General features: G+C 35.2%; 1 protein-coding gene across 2 annotated transcripts in view; it reads left to right on the top strand.

The window, feature by feature from the left end:
- TDRD3 (tudor domain containing 3) overlaps nt 1-26377 on the top strand; it is a 110884-nt gene that overhangs the window by 69989 nt on the left and 14518 nt on the right. For both annotated transcript variants that reach the window (XM_083823973.1, XM_083823972.1), the window contains exons 11-12: nt 12120-12958; nt 14869-14994. In XM_083823973.1, coding sequence (XP_083680099.1) covers nt 12120-12958; nt 14869-14994 — 965 coding nt within the window. The remainder of the gene's footprint in view (nt 1-12119; nt 12959-14868; nt 14995-26377) is intronic.

Here is a 26377-nt window from a genome sequence, read left to right as displayed (position 1 = left end):
TGAAGGAGATTACTTAGGGAGTCTCAGCATTTATATATACAATGATTTCAAATTGAGTTCTGATATAGTCTTTGTTATCTGTTAATAACGCTTTGTTTACTTTCACTGGATTAAAAAAAAAAAGTGGAAAATAGGCATGTAGTAAAAGAAGATGAAAACTGAACAAAAGGTGGTGGTCATGGAAAAACTAGAAAGAAAATACGTAATGGTGGAAACACTTTTTAGTTCTATTTTCCTATTGTAGTGATTCCTAATTCATTTTTTGAATACTGTCCTAGAAGATTTCTTTAAAAATGTGTAATATCTGTTCCTGTTTTTCCCTACACCTGATAAATGGGCAAGATGTAATGTTTAAGGGGTGATTCAAAATTTCAGAAATAGTTAAAGACACAGACGTGAGAAATGTTAGCAAAAATGGCAGAATTTTATAAATGACAGATATACAGTAAATGTCAATATAATAACTTTATCTTCCAACTCGCCTAAGTCATGTTTCCAATTCTAATGAAAAAAATTAGTAAGAGCTGTGTTCTACCTGGGAACTTCTAAATGGCCATTGATAATATTAATGGACTTCCTATATTGTCTTTTCATCTACTTGTAATTTAAAGCTGTTAGTTGCCTTTTTTTCTGGAAGAAGCCAGGCTGTATACAGCAAGCATTCTGTCAATAACTGAAAATGAAGTGCATGCAGTCAAAACCATCTCACTGATTAAAAGCTGTTAAAATTGTGAGAGAATAAGCAGAGGCACTTAATGTCCTTAAAGGATGAGAGTATGATAAAATCAGTATGGACAGAATATATTAAATATTTAGGGAAATTCAGCCTTCAGGTCCAATTCAACTAGCTTACTCTTCACAGCTGTTGAAACATTTCTGTATGGATTTCTGGTTTCTTACACCATAGATTTAGAAGTGCTTTCTTTAATCAAATTTCATATATTGCCTTTTTAAAAGGGGCATACTGCTGCTTTTCACCAGTATCTCCAGTAATTTCTGGCAAGGCGTGACTTCTGTCTGAAAAGAAATGACATGATATATTGGAATTTGCAGAAGTTATGATGAAGGACAAGTAACTCTGTAATAACAAATACATGAAAAAGTAATCTAGTCTTATACAGGGCCAGCTGGTGGATAGTTAATTTGTATTGGACAGATGAATTGCCGAATTCTGGGAGGAAACCAGTGAATTTATGAAGCATTAATTTATCCAACTGACTTTTGAAAGTATATAGTTATATATAGGTGCGTGTATATAAAAGTATATATACAAGTGCAGTTATTGTAGATATGTATGATGTCTAAGGTAGAGTGGACAACAGATGTTTTGAGTTTAGAGATGTTGATGTTAAATTTTTGGTGTAAAGTTTAAAGCTGTTAGCTGTTAAATGTATGCAGAAAACTGCAAACAAGGAAAAGGGACATAAAAGCATGTAAAATTAAAGAACAGTTACATGTCGATGCTGAAACATACTTGGGTATGTTGACAGGCTTGTTGCTACAGTTCCCAATATATGTCTTAAGAGAGTTCTGCTGACATACTTCTAGCATGAGACCGTTGTTGATTTGCAAATGAAGACCTGAGTTCTGCTTTTTTTGGTAAATCAAACAATATGGATTCTCTTTGAGTAGAAATTTGACCTATGCTATTGATTTTAAAATAATAGCAATAATAATAATAAATCAGTTTTCTGTACTTGCTCTTAATCTGGCACTAGTACCATAGTGGAAACATAAAAAGATTCAGAACTCCTGAAGCAAGGAAGCTTTTCTTAGAGCTTGGAAATTCTTCAAATGAAAAATATGTTCACAAGTCAAAAGCAACGTTTAAATGAAACGGAAGTTTATATAATCTTTTTAGAAATGAATGGTGCTCTTTGGTAGGTTGATTTGGAGCCATCTGTAATCTCTGTGGCCGAGACTGTATGGCTACAATTTATAAGTAAAGGACATTTTTTGTAATTTACCAGTAGAAATATTTTTTCTCTAAGGTATATACACTGATTAAAGTTAATGAGGTTGCATGTACACTGAAAGAGGCACTTAATTTGTATGTGAAATGGCTTTTCCATTTAGCGTGGATGCAAATTACTGAAATGTTGCCGTGTTTGAGATTTGCTGCAAAAAGCATGAACAGCCATAAAATCAGTAGGCACCTGCACCTGAAAGACAAGCAGAACATCACTGCTTTGGTTAGTTGAATCAGAGAACTTTTTGTAGAATGTGTTATTTTTGTAGTTTGTGTGTATTAAAATGTGTAAAATATTCATCTTTTTGTACAGCAGTGAATTTATGGTTAGTTGTTAATTGTGTATTTGTATTTAAGAATAATTATTGAGTTAGAAATGAAAACTTGAAGCTGTGTAGACTGACATGATCACATTTTCAAAAGCATGTATGGGGAATTAGGCTTGAGATCTGTTTTTGGCAACTCATTTTGTTTACCAAAGATGAATTAGATTTCTACAATAAATAGAAATAGAAACAGTGGTAGTATTTTTTTCTTTCTCATTACACAAATTGATTTTCCTTGGATAAGTTTTGTGTTTATCTTATCCAAGAGATTAGAGAGAAGATATTTTGAGAGAAGACTTTTATGTGTGGCTGAAGACATTTAAAGGAAAAATAATAGATATAATCCCTGTGGGTTGTAAGCCTTTCTTATTGTCAGTAATTTAACGGTAAGTAAGTAATAGTATTTTAGCAAGAACTATGAAAGGAGCGAATTGCTTGTTTTAAAATGATATTGCTGACTGATAGTATTTGCTTAGCAGGAGTTTTATGATTCTTTGGATTTGGCACATATGTAGGCTATGTTCTGTGGTGTATTAAAGCATACTCGGTTTTGATTAGAAAAAATGCCTACAGTAGCATATATACTTTGGTTTATAATCTCCATTTATGTGTTTTAAGCATAAATACACTCTACTTTTGTGTAATTTTTTCCTCTTAACTAAAAATAAGATGTTTTCATAAACATTGTAGGAAGAAAAATATAATTCTGCAGAAACTTCTTAGACTTCAAGCTCACTTGCCAAAAATGTAACACATTTTGTAACATGGCATGCAGGTTTTTTTTAAACACTTGTAAAAAGCATTTTATGAATTATAATTTTTTAATGTGGTGTCCTTCTCCTGAGGTCATGCTGTTCTGAAAAAAAAAAAACTTGATACCATTTTTGAAGTTTAAAACATGTTCTGATTATTTTTGAAAAAAAAAAAAGCCTTTTTTCCTTTCTGAAGAAATAATAATCAATTTTCTTCCTGTTATTTGGAAGCCATTGGGGTGTACACCGGTTGCTCAGTTTCATTTGGTCAGTTTTTATTTTCCTTACTGAGTGTGTGAATCCCGTAGGAGTAATCCCCTGTTTTTATGCCAGATTTTAATTTATCTTGCAGACTGCCCTTCAAATGGATTTTTCAAGAAAAGCATCGGCATGTGCTGAATTACAGGTGTTTTTTTGTCTCAGAAGCCCTATTTTTCTTTGCCAAGTCTGAGGAAAACCTGTGCAGTTTGAATTCAAACATTTCTTAGAAAAACATTTATTGAACATATTACTTCTCTGCCATTTTTATGCCTCTGTTGTCATTGAAAATAATCTTATTTAAATTTTTAAAGAGTTCCTTCCAAGCTGAGATGACATGAGCATTAAGTGTGTGCAGTGTCCTGATATATATCTGGGGTGATTATACCACTCTGAATTCTTTCTTCATGCAGTGAGTGTCCAAGCATTTGCAGAAAATAGGGCGTGTATATTGCTAGCTGCTTTTTCATTTCATTTGATCCTGTAAGTTAGCAGTAGAGACATGTATCTGTTGTCCCTGCCTGTGGCAGGGAGTTTGGAATTCGATGATCCTTAAAGTCCCTTTCAGCCCAAACCATTCTGGGATTCAATCTTTCCTTGGTATTAAAAAAGTAAGAGTAGTAGAAGATGCCTTGGAGGAACTGCTAGAAACAACATGTAACATTACATTGCCAGGAATGGATCCCTTTGTTGATTTTCTGCAAAGCAGCTGTACTAAGGAAGGCCCAGGCAGGCAGGTTTTGCTGTGTTTATACACTGTCATACAACTTCCACTGAATTTAAAAAGTTAATTGTTCTGCAGTATTTCTGGTGCGTGGCTGTCCAATATGGTCTCTAAAAGCCCAGTTTGTTTTTTAGATGTTGATAGAGGTTCTTTGTTTAGGGACAGTGCTTTTGTATGTGGGTGTGCACTACTACCGTTACACTAAAGCATATGTTCAGGAGCATATGATTACCTGGAATGGCCACATTTATCATCATCACAGGTGTTAGGCTTCTGTATCTTTCAGGCGGATTTAAGTTCCTTCTAACTGATGGAGTGTCTGTACAGAAGCAAAAACAAAAGGCAGTTTTCCTGAACTGGGATAAATATTTTTAATTCTATGCTGTACCATGTTTTCTTCAAAAATGGCTTATTTGATCTAGGGAGAAATTGTCTAAAAAGAGGAATGGTTTCTTTTCAAGCACGGAGAGGATTGATTTGATCTTCTCTGTGCATCTCTCTGTGCTTTTCTTACCTTGCGTTTCTAATTCCATCTGAAACCTCAGTACTTCCTGCTCATTGTTGAGAATTTCTAAAATCATTTCTGAATTATCAGTAACCAAGCTAGGTGCTTCTGTTTGTGAGCAGGTACTGCAAACCAGTTGCTCGATTTGTTATCGTTGATTTGGTAGCTTTGCCTACTTGGATTTAGACCAAGCAGAAAAATACTTACAAATCAAAATAGTTTTGTATTTTGCTTGCTTATTTAACCTGCACAAATTAATTAAAATAAGGTGTATCAGATCTTTTGCACTCTGATATCCTGTGTTTTTGATGTCTTCCCATTTTTTTTACAGAAATATTATTTTTAAGCTATTGTAGCTGTCAAAAGCTACAACTAAATGTCTGACTCTTGCATGATCTGCTAATTTATTAATTGTAAAACATAGTGTTTAGGAAACATGCTTCATTTAAGTGAAATGCAAGGAATTCTTTAAAAAAAGCTTCTACTGCAGATCTATTTATTGTTTATTTTTAACAGAGTGATTGGTGCCACCTGTGAAAAACTTTGTGTTGAAGTTAACTAGCTTGAGTTTTGTGTGGACAGAGAAACCTGATGACTGTGAGAGATTTAAAAAAAAAAAAAAAAGGTAGACAAAATTGCTGGAAACCAGCTTTCTTTGCGTGTACTTAAATTATTTCTGCTACTGAACACAAAGATTTTTCCATTAATCTTCTTCCTGTTTTTCTTTGGTTACAAAGAACAGTTCATCCGTCTCTGCCAGCTTAAATAGGTAAACACGGGAATTTCAGGGGGAACAAAACAGTGCCAAGAGCTCTGACTGTAGAATTAAGGAAGACTGGACAAAGTGTTGAGGACCAGGCATATTTTCAATACTGTATCTTTCTTTGGTTCTTGAGGACAGAGAACAAGCTGGTGTTTCTGCCTGCTAAAAACCAAAAGTCACAAAAGAAACTTCTGGCAGACACACCTACACCTTTGAGTGATTCAAGAAAAGATTAACTTTGAAATTATTTTTTATCATTAGTTGGTATAGTTAGTGATAAACATAATGTTTTTGGTCATATCATTGACCCAGGCCAAAACATTTTCAGTTTCAGATTGAAGAGGCAATTCTGCGCAGTCTTCCCAAGGGACATGCTATGCTTGGTGTGGACGTTTCATGCTCCTGCTGTTAAAATGAATCTCCTATGCAGCAAATAATAATGGGATGACAGAAAAAGCAAGCTAGAGGTGGCACATCTGTCTATTCTTTTAATAAAGACTCTTTAGGAGGTGGGAGCAAGTCATAGGCTGTAGTCTCTGTTTCTTGAGGCAACAGTTAGGCTTTGACTGAAATACAAATTTAAACATGCAGTTGGGATTTAAAGGTGGTGGAATAATTTTATTCCAAGGTTAATTGCTTCAGCAATTAAGATCAGCATGTAGAAAGAGAAAATCAATCTTTTTTCTAATCTGATTTTTCTGTGCTTAGCTTCTAACTGTCGTATAATGATACGCCTTTCTTGTTACAGAGAGCTTTCAAAATTTGTTTTCCTAATAGGCATTTATAAAACATAATTGACTTGTATGTTATCCATCAGTTGTATTAGCTCTGTGTGGATTGAGCTTTCCTAGTTTCTCATTAAAGGCCTTATTCTTCCAGACTGCTTTTTTTCTTTTCCAAGCAAACTCATTTATCAGTTCTCTTCTTCAGATATGCATTCTATAATTGCAGACAATACTTTTTAGTGGTTTGAATGATGTTGTCTAACATCACTACCCCATGGGCTCTTGCCTTACACCAGATCTGAGCATCCCACCTAATTTAGCTGCAGTTACCCTTATGTTCTTGGCCACCAGTGTTGTCTGCAGGAGATGCATGACAAAGGAGGTGCTGACCATATAGGAGGGTTTAAAACAGATTTTTGGCACAGATTTTTTACTGTCTCATATTATTCTTAACTATTTGCTCAGAGATGTCTCAGAGGAAATACGAGTAGTGGAGAGTGAGCATTTGTCACAAGCAGCAAGACATGCACTCAAACACTTGGGGATCCAGCCCCTGAGTTCTCCAAAGGTTAAAGGCGTTTCTGTACTTTTGAATTAGAATTTCTGTCCTTTTCCTACTTAAGTGTTTTGCTTGAGATAAACCAGGATATATAGTACATAGTTTTTTTGTTTCGTTTGGTTTTTAGTATGATAACTAAATTTTTTCAGACAATTTTGGGCTGGCATATCTTATCTAATTTCAACAATCTTTTTCATGCTTTATTCCACTATACTTTATATATTTCCAAATAGTGTTTTTTAGAAAAAATATTTATCTTTATGTAATTTGATAAAACTCTTGAGTAAATTGGAGTTTACATAAGGTGTCATAATTGACATGAGGTGTGTCATTAGGGTTAATACATTAATGTAGTATTAATACATTAGGGTTAATACATTAATATGTTATTAATTTTCCTCTAATTTTTGAACCTTTTGGCTGATTTGAGGTAAAACTTGCTCTGGGAGTAAGTGTCTGAAAGATATGCTTTCATAAAGGTGTGCATAAAAATAGAATTCCCATTGGAAGGAGAAACCCAAATAATTGCCACTGGTGTGGGAAAGGCCGCTGTCTTTGAGTTTAACCACTTTATTAAACATGAGAAAATCCACAAGAGAGAGCTACAGGAAAGCGTACTTCTGAAAACCCGTTGTACATGGGGTGTTGTTGTTTAAATTGCATTGGCTGAGGTTTCCAACTGCTGCAGGTCCTGCTGGTTGCTTGTAGGTGAGAGAATATGATGGCTCTGTGCAGTCTTCACATATGAATCATCTTGTATAAATGCTAAAATGAGTAAAATAACTGAGTGACAGTTTTAAGATGACTGCTACCATTTCCCCTGGGTAAGTTAAAACTACCCAAGAGAAGACAAAAGCTTTGTCATTAATTTTGAAATGGAATTCTTCTAGACTGCTTCCCCAACTGCAGGTTATAATGATAATGACAGTGCTGAGGCATCTCCCTCTTTGATGGGACAGCAGACCAAATCTTGCCAAATGCCGAATTAATGTGTTTGTTACTGCTCTGTAGGAACTTTTTGGGAACTTCGGCTAATAGTTTGTTGGAGGTGGGGCAAGAACAGGCTGAGAGAGCTGGGACTCTTCAGCCTAAGGAAGAGGAGGGGAGTCTCATCAAAGTATATAAATCCCTGAAGGAGGCTTGCAAAGAAGATGGAGCCAGGCTCTTCCTTTCGGTGGTGCTCAGTGACAGGACAAGAGGCTATGAGCACAAACTGAAACACAGGAGGTTTCCTTTAAACATCAAGAAACACTACTGTGGGAGTGACTGAGCACTGCCACAGGTTGCCCAGGGAAGTTGTGGATTCTCTCTCCTTGGAGATCTAAAAAGCCATCTGGATGTGGTCCTGGGCAAGTGCCTCTAGGTGTCCCTGCTTGAGCAGGGGTTGAACCAGATGACCTTTCAAGGTGCAACATCAGCTATGCTGTGAAAATCAGCTGCTGCTACTAGCGGAGACGATATCTGAATAATTTCCTTTATCACTTCACTTCTTCTAGAATCCCTAAGATTCTTTTCAGTTACTTGGTCAGACCTACTTGGTCAGACAGCCCATCTTTGTGAAGAACCTGTAATATTTTTATCTCGAGGCTTTTTCATTGACTGCTATTGACCAAGTAACGCTTACTGTCGTTTGACAGTTTTTGTTTGTAGACAGATTACTTTTGAATGTTAAGTGACAGATTAGCATGTCCTGGTAATTCAGGGCTGCTGTGTATGATGTAGCCCAGTGGGAAGCTAGTGCATTTTTACCACAATAGCTGAGTCTTCATGGAAGGCATCAGATTTTATGTATCTGGAGGTTAGAGTAGGAAAATGTCAAGTGTTCTGTGAGCAGCTTTCACATGTCACAGTAAGTAGGCCTAGAAAAAAGATGCATGTGTTCACTGTTACGAAATTGTCTAATCTTTTTTCCAGGTGACTAACATTTAGTATTATTTGAATTTTTCCATATTATTTAAAAAAACATTCTGCAACTGAAAAATCAGACGCTTTAAAGTAAACTTCTTGTTTTTGTATCATGATCACATTATGTTGGATATCAATAACTAATTTGAATGTCCACTAGTCCTACTGTTTATTAGCAATTAATATGTTAGAAATTTGCTGCTGTTAAATAAATCAGTAGCATTAACATGCTGCTAAAATTTCTGTTGCCTGAAAAACAGATTATATGAACTCTTCGAGTATCTGCTTAATTCTGTGTGGAGCTATTCGTGTCAACCATTAACTACGTTACTTTTTTTTTTTTTTGTAACTATTAAACTTTTAAATCATGCTTCTTTGTGGAAGCGGGTCATAGCTTTAAATGAAACTTGTTTCTTAAAGTTCTATTTTGCAAGTAATTATTGTTAAGTAGGAAATAGCTTTTGAGTTCTGAATTATTACTTTTTAAATTATGAAGATTGTTGCTTTTCTAAAGACAAAATATGGTCTCATCTGAGAATGGTTGTAACTTTTTATTGGAAATTGGCAAATACCCTAGACGTTCCTCTGTCATTCAACTGGCCATTTTGAGGAGGCAATTTCACACTACATTGAATCAAAGTGCTGTTCAGAGATCTACTATATCCAGATTTTTTGATGGCTAGTAAGACTACATAGTTTTGTTAAGGTGGCTAGACAATAGCTAAAATTGCTTGCTAGATGCTGTGAAATTGAACAGAAATTTCAGGGAATTTTTTCCAGCTACAACAGAATATGTGTATAGTTAATGCCTTGAGGAAAAGCTGAAAGTATGGTAATAACTGCCCTGCATGCTGTGTGATTGCCTTGCAATTGTAAGTAGTCCTTGTATGTGCTAGGTGCTGTCTGAGGTGAACACCTCAGAAGAAGCAGAAAATGCTTCTTAATTGAGAAAGCAAACAAAGTTTGAAGATGAAAGATTTAAATTCTAAAATCATGCCAACCAGCAAAATACTAAAATGTCCAAACCAGTATTCAGCCTATTTCTACATTATTGTTGGAACAACTTTTCCTTGTGCCAGTGACTTTGTTTAATGAATTTCATATTGTACGATATTAAACAGTAAGATTTATAATGAAGCATTTTAGAATTTTATATACTTCTTTCTTTAATGGTGTGTACCAGCAGTAACACTCATGGCATTGGAAAGCCATGAGTACTTGAACGTTTGATGACTTCTTAGTGCCTGCTGCTTTGTTCTGAGTGTCTGTGAAGCAGTAGGCACTCAGAAGTCATCAAGCAGTTCAGTCATTTAATCTGTAATTAACATTAGGAATACACATGAAAGTTAGTGACTGCTGCTTAAGCTGAAAATAGGAAGAGTGGAAGTGCAAGGATTTTACTACCAATTTATACCAAGAGGTGTAAATTAAGAAAGTCATGAATGGAGACTTGTGAATTAATTAGGAAGAGAAAACTTTCTAGAAGAAATTCAATTGAGAAGATTCCTGTGTATTATACAGAATTGGGAAAGTTAAACAGTGATACAGAAAAATCGCAGATAGAAATCAAACAAAAAACCAATATTTTCATGTTCCGCTTGTCAAGGATAGATAAGAGGGAGACTTTTTAACTTATAAGGAAGGATTTATTCTTAAAAAAAAAAACCAAAAAACAAAAAAAAACATTTTAAGTGCTTCAAGATTTAAAAAATAATTTTTTAATTTTAAAAGAAATTGAACTTTTACCAAACTCTTGTTTTTTGAGTAATATAAAAATTTACATATGCATATGTAAAAAAAACACAGGTTTCGATGTCAAATTTTGCAGTAAGATGTTTATCAGGATTGTAGTCACGCTAAGCCTATTTTATGCTTACATCACTTAAACTTAATTTTAAATTGTTTTAATCAAATCTTTTTGTCATCAAAGTTAGGATATCACCTGATAAATTGTGTGTAAGTGAATATAAAACTAGATTCTGTCATGTTAGCCAATTATTTATTCAACTAAACTGATAGGATTTCTGTGAGCTTTTAATAATATGATGCTTAGGACTATCAGCTTTAAAAAAAAAATAATACATTTTCTTGTTATTGTATAGCAAGTAATTATCAGAATAGATACATTAGTTGTCAGGTATCAGCTTTCGCTGTTTCTAGTAGTAACCTGCAAATTGAAGCTCCTATTTTCCTTCAGATAGGAGCACTCAGTCTCAGACAGCAAAGCACCTGAATGCAGCGTCCCACCGAGCCCCCACACGCACACCAGGCTAATACATGCAATACACACATGGCCGACTGCAAATAGATCAACACAGATAAGAAAACAACACCTTTACAGGCACCCACATGACCCCAAAGTGCTCAAATACAAATATGAGTCGCTCTAATGGGCTTACGTTCCCTTTCAGTCAGGCCTAAAGTCTGCTGGCGGGCCTCACACCCAGCCACCTGCATGCACACACTTACGTGGGTCTGTCCTGGCCCCCAGACCCATGGTCTCTGGTATCCAGCTCAGAGGCCTGTTGCCCAACTTGCTGTCTTGTCCAGCCTGAAGTTTGTAGGGGGTTACACAACTACTTACATAGATCTGTCCAGTGTCTGAGTCCAGATCCTTGGTAGATGGCCTAGAGACCCACAGTCTCCCTGGTATTCAGCTGCCAGGTCTCTTGTGCCATTTACTAGCTTATCTGTCTCAAGTTCACTGGCAGATCCAAAATATGTTCATTCAGAGAGCTCAGTTACACAGGAGATTGTTAGAATTTATTAAGGAGATTAGACAGGTTACAGTGATGAGGTGCAGGAGTTGGCCCTGTGAGCATATTGACCAGGAGCCTGCTTATACTTAAAACTGTCCAGTTTTATCTCATGCCTTTCTCATACGTGTTCCTCTTAGATTCGTCTTGATCTACCCCTTCCTTTGACTCTTCCCTTAAATGTCTCAAAAAGTTCCTCATTTGCCCCCCCCCCCCAAAAAAAAAAAAAAACTTCACAGAGCTCCATGATCTTTTTGTCCTGCTCACCTCCCTCCTGCCCTCCCAACATCCAGTGAAAAGTTTGCTCTTTCTCATAAGGTCCATGATAATTATGTTTTCATTATCATCAGTTAGAGTTCTGGCTGACTCTCTTGAAGGTAACACTTGAGCGGTTCCTGCTATGGCTCATTGATCAGGGTTGTCACAGTTCTGGACTTTGTTACTATTCCCATTATCTCTAGGTTGTCTGCTGCGTGCATTCCATCACTTCTATTTCTTGCCTTTAATGCTGAATAGCTGTTAACAAGTTATTTTTACAGAAAATTTCAATTCAGATGACAAGTATTTCTTTTTTTTTTCCCCCCTCATTTTCCTTCCTTTTCCTTTCTTTGCCTTGGAATTCTATTTTTCCTTTCTGAAGTGGTTGTTACTCATTTAATAATAACTCGCACACTTGTCTTGGCAGTACTTATGTCTTCCAGTAACAAAAAATTAACAGTTCAAATGTCTGCTGAATTTGTCTGTACAATTCCATTTCTGTGTCACAAAGTTAAATACTGCTTACTTTCCTAAATACTACTGCTGATTTATCAGTTAGGGTCTAAAATTACACTAACGTGAAACATATTAATAATTAAAATATTTTTTTTCTTTATAGAACCAAAATTGCAATTTCAGCCACCACATCAAATACAGCCCAAAGTTATGAATACAGAACAGAATGGCATCAGAGAAAATCATTCAAGACATATTCCTCGCAATGATATGAGACAGCCAAGGAATGAGAAGCCCCCTCGTTTTCAAAGAGATTTTCAAAATTCAAGGCAGGCTTTGGAAAGTGGGGGGTTACCCAGAAACAGAGGTCCTGAAAGGCACAGCTCTTTAGAGCATTGGACAGATGAAAAAATTAAAAGTGACAGACATTATCCTAGAAATGATAGGCCAAAGGATTTGGGTTATCCCATAGCCACTCAACAGAGTGATATCCCTTTTAAAAAAAGGGATAACAACATGCAAAACAGAATAGGAAAAGGGGTGTCCTTCACAGAACTCAAGGAGAACTCTGCTGTTCAAGATACTACAGACAACAATAACCAGAAACGTGGGAAAAGGGAAAACCAAATACACAATTCTGAAAACTTTTGCGATAGGAAGGCACGAACAATAAATAATGAAACCTTTATGGTAAAAAGCGAGCAACATTTTGCTGTGAATAATGATTACCAACCCCCTGGTAGAACTGATAATTTTAATGCTGTACCAAATGGAGATACAGAACATCATCAGAAAGGAAGACGAGTAGGTCCTATCAAATCATCAGGACCCACTACGATTCCATCTTATGATGATAAAATTTTGTATTACAACACTGGACCCAAAAGGAGATCTGGGCCTATCAAACCAGAGAAAATAATAGAACCATCGATTCACATGGAGTATGGAAAAAGCTGGAGACCTGGGGATGAATGTTTCGCTCTTTATTGGGAAGACAACAAGGTATGCTTTTACGAAATAACTACTTCAAGTTGTACATTCAATGTTTTCTTAGATACTTGAGGGGAGACTTAGCACACCAGCACAAAGACATGGGGTTTTGTTCATAGGTGTGTATTGTGCTTTGTGGCTAGCTTCCTGTTCTGTTTTTTGTTGTTGTTGTTTTATTTTAATGAAATAGGTGGCCTGCATTCATTTCCTGAAAGTGCTTAAATTAAGTCATCTCCAAGGTGACTGTTTCTGTCATATGTGGTGACTGAGCTTGTAACTAACACATTTCACCCAAGTGCCTAAAATTTGAAGGAATGAATATGGATCTAGGAGTCCATGTTATTTTCCAAGGAACAAAAACCAAGATGCTCTGCTATCCAGAACAGTCTGTAATGGTAGATGTGTGGTAAACTTGTTGTAGAATAAGTCAGTGTGCAGCCCTCACTACTGCAAGGGAAAACCAGAGTCTGCAGGAACTGTTAAGAAACAACAACAAAAAACCTCTTTCTTTTGTGTCAGTCATTTTAGAAAGAAGACAGCAAAAAGGATTGCTTTTTATTATCACTAGTAGACCGAAGAATTTAGCTGAAGAATTTGTAGAACAAATTAATTATGTTGCATAACAGTTCTGTTTTACTAATTTTTAAAAGCTTAAATACTTCCTCTTCAGCTGTTTTTCCAGTTAATAAGCTTTCTTTTATGGCAAAAGACTTTCCTTTCATCATCTTCTCCTTTTAATTCTTTTTTTTTAAAAAAAAAAAAAAAAGAAAAAAAAAAAGCTTTTCTTTGATTTGTTATCACCTGTTCAGGAATTCCCTGTCGCTCCTTGGTTGTTTCTTCAGTTTTTGACACTTTCTGGTAATCCAACAACTACCTTAAATATTGCTGTTCTTGCGATAGGTTTTATTCCCACCATTTTAAGTCTTTTGTGGTATTCAAGTTTAATTTCTGTTTTACAGGAAGTACATACTGTTAGTTCAGCAACATGACTTTATTTTTCTCTCTTTTGTTTGTATGACTAAGATAAAACACGCAACAATTTTTTGTAGTGGTAAAATATAGTGAATTAACTCTATCAGATAAGAATGTATATCTTGGATGGATGGATTAGTGTGAAATATAATGGTATATTAAGGAATGGTTTCCTGTTTTGAGAAGTACTTTGTATTGCTGAGAGATGAGTTGTTGAAATTTTGGAAAGCATGAAACTTGCAAAATAAGTAGGTACGAAACTGTTGCCTGAAAAGTATTCAGTGCATTAGAGTATTTTGTTGTTAGGTATAATAAATGCTGCTGCTCGCATCTAGGACAGTTTTGAACTAGTGTGATAAAATACAGTACTGAGTTTAACCATGTTAGGAGATAATGATTTCTTTGTGTCCAGTAAGTTATAAAGTGACTGAATATCTTCATATATTTATATAAATCAGTGTGCAGATGTCACAAAAACGAAATAGTGTGCTGGAAAATGAAGACTTTTTGAAGGACTGACTTTATCATATTTTAGTATGTGGTAAAATTGATATTAGTATGTACAGTGCATATATGTAAGTAGGTGCACATCAGGCATTTAAAAAAAACAGTAAAAAAAAGTAAAAACAAACAAACAGTAGCACTTCACATATACAACATCATTTTTATTAATGATTAATTTGTCCTTTAAAACAAGTCTTTTAAATGTTCAATCTAATGTCATAAGCAGCATATATTTTCGATGAGTATTCTAAATACACGGCCCCCATCCTTGCAGGCATGGGCCATGTAGAAGTTTAATATACAAGTATCTGGTACAAATATTACTCAAAACTTAATGCTGACCAAGGTGGGGAGTAGAGGAGAGAGTAAAAGTGAAAAGGCTGTTTTCAGGCTATTTATGGTACTTCAGGTAGTATTTTATGACCTTTGAAAATTTCTCTTTTAAGTTCTACCGGGCAGAAATTGAAGCTCTCCATTCTTCTGGGACAACTGCAGTTGTTAAGTTCTGTGATTATGGAAATTATGAAGAGGTGCTTCTCAGCAACATCAGGCCTGTTCATGCAGACACATGGGTATGTGATAACAGATCGTATACAAAGATATAAACTTCATAGTCTGTACAAAATATGTAACCCTGCACAAATGAATGCCTACTTATGCAGAGTGCTAATTGCACGTGTAGAAAAATAGTTGAGGCGAGTACACAAACAAAATCTCAACTCTTAGTTGTCTATATGAATCTTCTATCTGATCAGTGTATTATCACTTAGTATTCTTCGTGTATAATAAATTTAAGTTGTATTGTTTTAAAATGACTATCTTAATCGACCTGTCAGCTAAACAGTTTTATGCATATTTTCTCTCTAAAAGTTGTGCTTACTCTATTAAACAAAGATTATTATTGTTTCATTTCATGTACATTGTATTTTCTTCTGTAAAGGTTAGGAAACAGTCTTTTAAAAGGTTTTTACTATGTGTGAATGTATGGCTAAAAATACACATCTGTTTGTACAATTTTATTTTGTATTGTGATTCTATTTGCTTCAACAATTTCTTTGCTGAATATTATGGTGGAGGTGTACGCCTCCAATCTGTTTTATAAGGTTTAGAATGTATTAGCCTTATGGAAGTTGAATTTCAAAAGGCTTTATTTGTGAATGACATGGAAATAGACGTACATCTTGGTTTAAAAAAAAGAAAAGAAACAGGAGTGGATAGTTATTTGCTGATTACTGTTATAAAAAGCTGCACAGAAAGTATTCATATTTTGTGTGTTGAATCCTTGATGAGGAGCTGACAGTGCCTGTTTTCGCTCTTATCTCTGGTTATATAGCCATGTTAGTACTGCTGCAGAGGCTGAGCAGTCAACTCCTGTCTTCTGCCAGTGGTGTTTTAACTTGTGTTGTTGCCTGTAGCTCTCAGATGCCCATGTGGCCTCTGAGATGGCCTTTTTCTACTTAAATAGGTATCTGAAGCTCTTCCCAGCTTATGTGTTTGCTGTCTCTATGGAAATGAATGTTTTTATTTCTTTATATCCCACTAGTTGAGTTACAATCATACAGTGCTTCCTACTATATGACTGTACGTATTTTGACCCTGTTTCTAGGTTGTTAGTAAGCTTTTGCTCATGCACACAGAATGGTTGAGGTTGGAAGAGACCTCTGTAGGTCATCTGGTCCAAACCCCCTGCTCAAGCAGGGACACCTACAGCAGGTTGCCCGGGACTGTGCCCACCTGTCTTTTGAATATTTCCAAGGAGAAGACTCCACAACCTTTCTGGGGCAACCTGTGCCAGCGCTCAGACATGCACAGTAAAGACTTGCTGCCTAACGTTCAGAGGGAACCTCCTATGTGCCAGTTTGTGATGGATGCCTCTTGTCCTGGCACTGGGCACCACTGAAAAGAGCCCGGCTCTGTTCTCTTTCCAGCCTCCCTTCAGGTATTTATATATTGATGAGCTTCCCCCTGGAGTCTTTTCTTCTCCAGGCTGAACAGTCCCAGCTCTTTCTGCCTTTCCTTACAAGAGAGATGCTCCAGTCCCTTCACCACTGAGGTGGTCCTGAGCTGGACTCTGTAATACATCCAGGTCTCTCTTGTACTGAGGAGCCCAGAACTGGACATAACATTCCAGATAGGGGCTCACCAGTGCAAAATTGAGGGGAAGGATCGTCTCCCTTGACCTGTTGGCAATATTTTGCCTAATGCAGCCCTGGATACTTGTTAGCCTTTTTTCATCATATTTGATGGTAATCCTAAGGAATAGTTTTTATTTTACTTTAACCCTCTGAAAATTAGCTCTGTCTGAGAACATGGCCTTGTGTTAAGTAGAACTAAGAGTGGAGTGCCAACCCGAAGCAGTGATCCTTCTTTCTGTTTCTGCTGATAGCTAATTACCTGTTCTTCCAATTCCATCTCTTCCCATATTTTATCATCAGTCACGTAGCCACAGGATGAGTTGAATCAGATGGAGTGCTTTTTCCCCAACTTTGTTTTATTTTAGAGTTTGTTAAAGCTGACACAAGATGGTGGGAGAATGCATGGAGAGAGGATTCTGCAACTGAAATAGCATGGTTTTAATGTAATGCTGCATCCTGTTCTCGTTAGAGGCTTCCTCGGTTGTTGCTGGGAAAAAATAAAGCCTTTTAGTTCATCAGAAATAAAAGGTACTATTCTCAAGGGGCTTCTACTCTCAAGGGAGGTTAGATTAAAAGCTTAAATTCAAACAACTAAATGTAGGTCATTGAAGTTATGCAACATAAATGCCAACCAACATCCTCACAGTAAACAAAAGTTTTATGGTTTCTTTCTGGCATCTTTTTGCTAAAAGTTCCTTTCAGCTGTAGGATTTTTCTAGGAGAAAGTTAATTAGCATCTTGCTTTCTCACTTTCCTGTGTTCAGGTGCTACCTCTAGTTCTCGTTCTGCACTTGCGGTTTTTAGTTACCCGTTGGAGTTGAGCTCTGATACTCAGGGTTGTCTTCTAAGCTGAACGCTGTTGGTTAATTTTCCATGTCTCAGTGTTCATGTTAATATATAAGTCTAGATAGCATGCACAAGTGCAAAATGAGGTTCTTGTGCTGCTCAATACTTAACTCTTTGTCATAAGATTTAAGTAACATTGACGCTTCCTCTTTACAAGAGAACAAAACAGATTTTAAACCGAATTCAGTACTTACTCTTCTTTGATCAGCGTTACCAGCAATAATGACCTTGTTCTGATTATTTACCCCTCCTATTTAAGAGTTGTTATGCTGAGTTTTATTTCAGTACTTCCAGGTAACTTCCAGAGGGCTAAGTCCTTCTTAGCCATGTGTACTGAAGCCTTGTTGTTACTAACATAGAAATATAATGCATGTGAGTACTAATGTTGTAATTTTCAGTGTTTTTTTTTGAAAGAGTTGTTAAAGAAAAGCTTTAGTGGGTTGGCCTAAAGGCATAAATTTAGACTTTGTGTTAGATGATTCTTTTCTGCTTTTCCCAGCACACTTTTTGGTACTCAAATATAGAATTTAATTTTTGACCATCAAAAATAAAGTGTTGAAAGTTTATCAGTGGGATAAGAGGAAAAAAAAAACCAACGCTCAACTAGTCACTTGAAAGAACCACCAAAATACCACAACCCCCCTTTTTTTGTGACATGATGTATTATTTAAGCAATAATCCTGAGCTTCTAGTACACTTTTGGCAACCTTTATAACTATCAAAAATAAGGAATTAATGAAAATTCTTTACATTTTTAATAACTTCCTCTTCACCTCTAGCTGGTTAACATTCTGCTCTCTACTCACATTGACTCTATGATATGGAACTGGACTGCATTAGTACAAAGTTTGTTTTTTTTGTTTTCCCCTTCTTGAATGTAGGTCCTGTTTGCCTGACATTGTCAGCGTAACACTGAGCTTTCCACTTTAATGGAAAAAGTGTTACTAGGTGATCTTAAGACTCTTAGATAATTGACTGTATACCGTCCATCACACAAGTTTGCCCTGACTCCTTGCCTCAGTCCCTCTGACAACTAGTGTGCTGCTATTTATCTTTCTGACTGCTGGAAGTATAGAAAATAAAGCTTTATTTTACATAAGTTAAACCAAAAAGTGGGGATTTTTTTCAATAATCACGTTCAATAGCCATATTGATGATTGTATATAAAAACACTAAAACTGTTTTTTCTTAGTGCTTGCAAAATATGTCTAAGGAATGCAATTCATAGTATTTTTAGTAACAAAATTACATTAGGATTCCACTGTTCTTTAGTATCTTTAGTATCTTGTGTGTAACGCTACAGTACTGTAACCTTCTATTTCCCTCGATGTAGCAAGGGTCACTTAATGAAAATATTATAATCCCAACAAAAATATCACCAGAAAACATTGTAGAAGTAAGAACTGCTTGCTTTTTCTTGTAAAAGATGTAAGATTATACCAACAACTGAAAAGCATGAAGCATTAAGGGCCTTTCTGACTTAATTGTCTGTTCTGTGGAAAAAATTAAATAAAGTCAAGATAATACTTTAAACCTTAAGTCTTAATTTTATTCTCTAATATGTAGGATTTTTTTCCTTAGTAAGTAAAGTATATAGCCTAAGAACTAATCTTGTGACACTTTTCCCCCAAACCACATCCTTGCTTTCCCTTTCATATTCTGTATTTCCTTAATAATTTGATAGGCCTTGTACCTCCATTTGCACTGATGGCACTTTTTTTTTGTTTTCTATTGTTGTATGAAGGAAATAAAGATTGTAGTTTTTCCTCCTACATATGTTATGGCCTTATTCTGGTTCTTCTCAAAACAAGCTAGAGTTGAATTCATAGGAGCCTTTTCTGTACAGCACTTCGCTTAAAAATGTTAATTATAAATTGAAATCTGTAGTTTAGCTTAGTTTCCTCTTCCTGTATCTTGCATTGTATTTCTACCTAAAGAGATAAGGCAAAAAATATTATTAAGGTATGTAAAATCCTAGTTCTTCTGTAATCTGTTTTTTGTGGAGACTGAAAAAACACTTCTCAGCTCATCTGTTTTAGGCTCTCCAATGAGGAAAGTGTTGAAAGAAAATAGGGAGTCTTGAACTATGGATAATTCATGCTGGCAGACATTTTATTTTACTTTGTGTTGATTTGTTTTATCTCGTTCTGTTTTGTTTTATTTGAGAGCTCAAATTTGGTAATGTTGTGTCTTGTACCTCACAGAGCTCTAAATATTTCTAACAGTGTTTAAATTCTCTTAAATTTAAAATCCTTTAAAAAAGTGAACCTAAATCTTAAAAGAACTGTAATTCAAGACCACCTTATACCCATCCCCCATTTCAGGTAAGTAAAGAAGTAAGCTTATATGAGCATTATGAAGGTGTTGGACCACCCACCCTCTAGTCACTAAATGGTAAAGGGTGGCTTAATGGTAGCTGTGTCCTTAGCTGGAAATGACTTTTGCTGGCTGCTGTTGCCTATCTGTTTTATGAAGATTTTGAATCTAGTGTTGTTCATGACCGTTGCAGTATCACAAATAACAACTGACTTGAAGTATTGGCTGCCGTCTGTTATGGCAGCTCTGGCTCTTCGGCATGGATGATCTTAAAATCACACCATGATCTTTATTGTGTTTTGTGTCAAGCAGGAAGTATTTCTATTTAAGTAATAAAGTAGGTGCAATAAATAAATGTGTCTTGGTTGGATCTCTTACCTTGCTTCTATCCTCATTGTCTGTAGTAGAAACCAGACTGTTCGGAGAACTGTGCAGTCTACTTAACCAAGTCTAATATCACTGTAGAAAAGCTGTCCATAAATAGTTGCATCAAAACAATTCTGTATTTATAGTTGTTTGACTTCTGTGCTGTAAGAAAGTGTCTAGAATCATTTTACAGTTCTAATTACTTATAGAAGTAATGTAAGTAAATGAAGACTGTTTTTGAGGATTTGGGACTGTTCTTTGTTCTGAGTGGTGAAACATATTTATCAATTCATTTTAATCTAAAAAGTTACTACTGTGGATTTAGTTTCCACAAAGGGTTGTCTTTCCCCTTTACTGAAGCATTTTTAGATTTAGGCTGTTATTTTGTAGTGATGGGTCTCATTTTCCATATATGTAATATATAATGATTTCAGTTGCCTTCGTCCTCTGAGTATGAAACATTACTTAGTCGATCTTCTTCTTTAAAAAATTATTTTTTTTTTTTTTTTTACTTATTGAGAATATTGCCTTAAATTCGGAGACAAGCATTTTGGAAAGCACTTATTGTAATAAATCGATCACATTTTTCTTTAGCACCTCTGTCCTCTGAGAAAGCGCATAGTTCTTCAGACTTCAGTTTCATGTATCTGTGCTGAATTCAGACAGGTGATTACAGCTGAAGTTAACTACTCCTCTGAAAGTTACTGGCCCTTGGCTGAAATGTAATAACTGACACTTAAACGTAACCACCTCTAAGGAAGCAAATTTTAGTTTTTAATAAACTAAAAGCAGGCAAACTTCATTTGAGTGGAGGTAATTTACACTAAGTGGTCATAAAACAATGGCTTTCAATTTTCCATCTGTATCATTAGGCAAATGCGTATCAGGCATTGCAGAATATGTCTTAGTCACCCACTCAAGCATTTCATATTCATTATGACCTATCCTCGTGAATAGCCAGCTGTACAAATCAGATTAAAGATGCAATCTTTTTGGAGTTTGTTACTGTAAACATTTGTGATAGTTTCAATAGGATACTTTAAGCATCACGCTGTTCTGCTGTTTTTTCCTTTTGTTATTGAATGTGGCTTCATACAGTGATGATTACTTGGAGACCACACCACATGGGCTCATTAGGTTGTTTGTTCTGTTCCTCACTAAACACCTTCCTTCAAAGTGACTTGTGGTTTTGTTGCGGGATAGCATGGCTTAACCTGTTTTAAGTATTACGTTTGATCCTGTTACCATGTGATTAAAAACTCATTCTCATTTTGAGACTTTCTCTGTATTGAATTTGTTGAAGTTGAACACAAGTTCTTCCCGTTAAAGTGCCGTTCTGCGTCTTGAAGCGTGTTCAAGAGGTTGGATGTGTAAAAATGTCTGGACGGGACTTGTCATCTGTTTCTCTTCTGATTTCCCTGCTTCGTTCATGTTTCAGTGTACTGAGTTTGTCCACCTTTAATACTTAATACAAAGGATATGAATTAAAGAGGAAACTGGAGAAATTGGCATAGTATTTCTCACTGATTGTTCTCTAGGGAAGAGAGACATGGTACTGCAGGCTTGATATTGCAGAAGAGAAGCTATGACAACCCTAATTAGTAGTGGAGTATGTGTATATGATTCCACATCATATTCCCTCATACTGTGTACAGTACATGTTGAATTGAAGCATTATGTTTGCACTGGCTTCGTTGTACAGACATGGCTAACGTCGAAGACTTATTTTTTTCTCCTTGTTTGACTTGCAAGCATTACCCATAATAATATCTGTAAACAAGAAGTCTTCCATAATGTAACAACACATGGAGTGTGAAAGCAGTTGTTTGCAGAAGAGTGATTTATTTATTTTTTTCTGCATAACTTTAAAAAGAATACGGAATTACTCTTCTGCTTTTCTGTTTCTGTTGGTTTATTCTGGTAGGGGAAATTTTTGTAAGGTTTGTAACAACAACAGGGACTCTAGTGGTACTTTCTTTTCTTCATGTTAATAGTGTCATTTGCAAGCTTCTTTCATGCCAAACAGAGACATTTTAAATATTATTGAGTGTATACCTGAGCTGGATATTATTGTTCATGTTGTTGAAGAATAGCAGAAGTTAATCAGATTTTCTTGAAACATCTCTGAAGAGCATAAGCAGATGAGGAAATGGTTTTGTCTAACAACTTTCCTTAAAAAAAAAAAAAAAAGTGTTCTCAGAACTTGGTTGGTATATCTAAATTTTCAAAGTTTTAAAGAAGTTATATTTGCTTAAACTTACACAAAATAATGTCTTTGCTAAATTAGTCAAGTTGTCTTTTTGTAAGTGTAAAACTGACTAATTGTGCATATATATATATGCATTTCCCTCTTGTTTTTATTATTTTATTTTTTTTTTTACAAAAAGCCTGAGTCAGGAGGAGATAGAAGTCATTTTAGTCTTATTCCCTTAGATGCTAGCTTCAGTTTAAGTTACGTGTATTTATGTATGTATTAGTAGTGCAAATGTAGCTTTCTCCTTTCTGTGTTTGAGGCAACTCTGTTGTCCGCAGTTTGAGCATGGGAAAGGCTTACCTTGTTTTATCATTGAACCTCTTGTGTGGTAACTGTAGTTGGGGGATTTTTAAAGGAAACTCTCAAATCAAACAAGGCGTAGGAGTCTTGAAGTCATGCTAAGAAGACTAGTGATTCAGAGAATGAAGCTTTTGTAATTAAATTACCTTTCTCAATTCTGTGCCTTCCTTATCTTTCTAACATTTCCATTCTTTCAGATTTAAAAAAAAATAGACTAAAAAGAAATGTGTAAAAACTGATTTGATTTTTCACCTGATACTTTATAAAACAGGATGTAGAATTCTGCTGAATTTAATTTCTATTTGATATAGAAAGCTTTCCTTAAAAATGTATAATTTAATTTTAAAAATGTATAATTTGAAAGTTACAGGAATGAAGAATTCATCACATATCTTGGTAAGTGGTTACAGTCACTCATAATCTTCACTATTTCAAATTAATTCATTGTTTCTAGTTTACCTAATGTAACTTTTTTGGCCATCAGAGTTCAGCTGTTAGACTTGAGAGCGTTATGTCAAAGCCTTTTCTCTAGACTGTGATCAGGACAGCCTTTAACTTTTTCAATAAACTGAATGGAAGGAGCTTTTCAAGTCTTTTACTACAAAGCTACTGCTTTTATACTACTACAGTTGTTAGCAATTCATTACATTGTTTTATAGCTGTTTTGAACTCTAATTGAGAAGTATACACTTAAATTTTGATACTTGAACTAGGTTATGGCATTGCAGGTACAGAGCTATCATCTTCCCTAATAGTAGCACCGGAGAGAAGGCCTTTGTTATTACATTGTAGGTTTCTTTTTTTATGAATAATTCCTGGCATCTAAGAGGCGTGGACTTCCAACATTTATACTACATAATCCTTGAAATACTTAGCACGCTCCATGAAAACTGTTTTTAAATTCATATGCAGAAGAATACATAATGCAGTGTAAAAAAAGTAGTATAAATACATAATGCAGTATAAAATAGTAATGCAACTAGTGTCTGTTACCTGTAGCATCTGCTGAAAATCGAAAAGGTTCGCATAAAAGGTCACTGAAACTCACTGATCTCCTTCTGGTCAGGTTTTGATAGTGGTTTTGTGCCCCAACAGAAAAGCATAGATAATCTCTCATACTACCATTTAGCATTTTCTTCCTAAATTTTATTGGCAGAATTTTCTGCTTACATACCAAAATAGGTTTAGCAGTACAGCAAATGCTTCGTTTTCCCTCCAGAAGTATGTGGTTTTGTTTAAGAGTGCACTTAGTGCAAGGAAACTGAATGCTGAAAGTCTATGCAAGTACTCTTTTTGGCAATATGTTTAGGTCTGTTTCTGTGTAACCAGCATAAAATAGACCTTTCCAGAGCACAATTCAACTTGATGTTCTGAAAAACTGGATGTATAATTTATTAAAAAAAAAAAAAGAAAGGGAAAGGAGGAGGGAAGGGCTAGGCATTGTATGTAGGAGAAGCAGGGGAAATGGACGCTTTATTTGCTGTTGTAGCCCCAAAATTAGCATAGTTACTCGTTGTAGTAACACAGCTCCATATAGTAGTTACTCTAACTGATTTCATGTTGTTTTTTTAAAACACTTTCAGTTTGTCAGTTTGTGGCTTTTCTTGCTGAATTGCTAAAAATTTGATATGTCTGCTGGGTGAATGCTCTTCCTATAGTAGAGATCACTTCAGTGTATCTGCTTTTCTTTTAGAAACTATTAAAAATAAACTGAACATTCATAGTTTTATATTGATACCACTCAATGTGAAGGAGCTATTACTGATAGAAGTTAGTATTGCTATTTTGCTTTTAGGATATGTCATGAATGGCTTAAATATGTATTTCTAAAGAACTTTTAAAATTCATTAATGTTTTGTTTACAGAGAACATAATGCCAGTCTGCAGAAAAGAATGTTTGCATCATAAGCCCAAACTTCACAACAAGTTACAGATTTATTTTTATATGCCATAGGGAATGAAGGCAAGTTTGAATAACCTGCATGATACCCTTAAAGGGAACAGATAAGCTAGGGAATTATCTGTAGGATAATCATGCCCCAGGTTTACTCAATCCTAGCTTTATGGAAATGTAATGGGAATGTAGTCTGTTTAGAAACTAAATGAGTGCTTTGTCTTCAGAGTTGAAGAAAAGCAATGAAGTACCAAGAAGTTCTGATGTCTGAGTCCAAGTTAACTGTTGTGTTGCGGTTAGCAGTCTCAGATCCAAGTATGTAAATTCTCCTCCTTGTCCATCCATCTGTTTTGCATTTCTTTTTTTTTTTTCTGAAGAATCTACGATTTTTTTTTTCATTTGGTTATCACATGTTTCTTGTCTTATTCAAGACTCAGGATGTATATTGTCCTACCACAATCTATTGAAAATCAGCTGTGTTTAAAGCTCAGCTGGTTTTGTCACAATTTATATTTTCAGCAGCAGAAAAAAAGAAAAAAATGTTTTATGTAGTTTTAGTTTTGTGTACCAAAGCTAGAACTTACTTATTTTACGGCTTATGTGTGTTAAGTGGAGACTGAGGCATACCCTCATAAAGATCCTTTCCCTAAATGTAAGTAAGGGAAACAAATGGCTTGTATGTTGTTATTATTGATTAATGGTATTATGTCAACCTCCTTTTAATGAATTTGTCAGTAACTTGAATTTGACCATTCTCACACTAGGAATACTCTTAACCGAATTTGTTGTATAAAAGGTTTTATACAGAGCTTGAAAGTAGATAGTAGTGTTTTATTTGTATAGTAAATCAAAATCTCACATAATTTGAGAAGCAGATGAGAGAAAGATAGCCCTAGTATAGTAGGTTAAATGTGTATGTAAATGGGCAGGAATTATTTTGGCTGTGTATAGAATGACAACAAACAATAATTATAAAATTACAGTTTAAATGGGGAAGAGGATTTTATTAAATCATACAGTAACATATAGCACTTCAATTTTATTCCTTTAAGGAAAACCAAAGTTATTGTAATATTTTGTAGTAAATCTCTCAGTAATTTTTGTAATACATTTAACATTGCTATTTCTGTTACCACTGTCTTATATTGTATAATTTTACTGTAGTGTAACTAAATCTAAAAGTTTCAGAAAACCTATTGATGGTTTTGCTTATAAAAGCACTTGAGTCATAAAAAGTTGAGTCAGAGTTACTTACAGAATTCTACAATCTGTATATGTATATATATATATGTGTTTATGGACACGTATGTCATCTGTACTAGTTACCTAATACATGTAATGTCCCATATGTAGCTAGGTGTTTATGGGGTTGTTGAGCTAGATGCTTAAGGGCTCGTGGCTTTCAGTGCAAGAAGGATTTGTATACTATATATATACTTTACAATTGTGTATCCTGCATGTCCTTTACAGACAGAAAATAATGCCACTGTAACACTGCAGATGCTAAGAAATACCTTTGAAGCCCTGTGTAGTCCCTACTGCTGATGAAGTCGCACTTCATTATCAGAAGTGGCCAAAGTCAAATTTCCTGGGGCATCTACTAATAGAAAAAAAAATATATAGATAGATATAATTAACAGGTTAATTTAATTACAGATTCCTACCAGTTCAGGATAAGTCTATGGCTTTAAAAAAAAAAAAAAATCCATTTGTACCGTAAGGCCATACACATCCAATATACGTGATCCTTCCATTTTGTTACAATTTTTCTGTTCTGTGTTGGTTCTTGATGCTGCTTTTAGTATAATGCAGCTGTTTCCATGCATTACAATAGGTCTTGGCTA

Source organism: Anser anser (assembly GCF_964211835.1).
Source record: "Anser anser genome assembly, chromosome: 1".
Classification (NCBI taxonomy): Eukaryota; Metazoa; Chordata; class Aves; order Anseriformes; family Anatidae; genus Anser; species Anser anser.
This window is presented reverse-complemented; position numbering and strand designations above follow the sequence as displayed.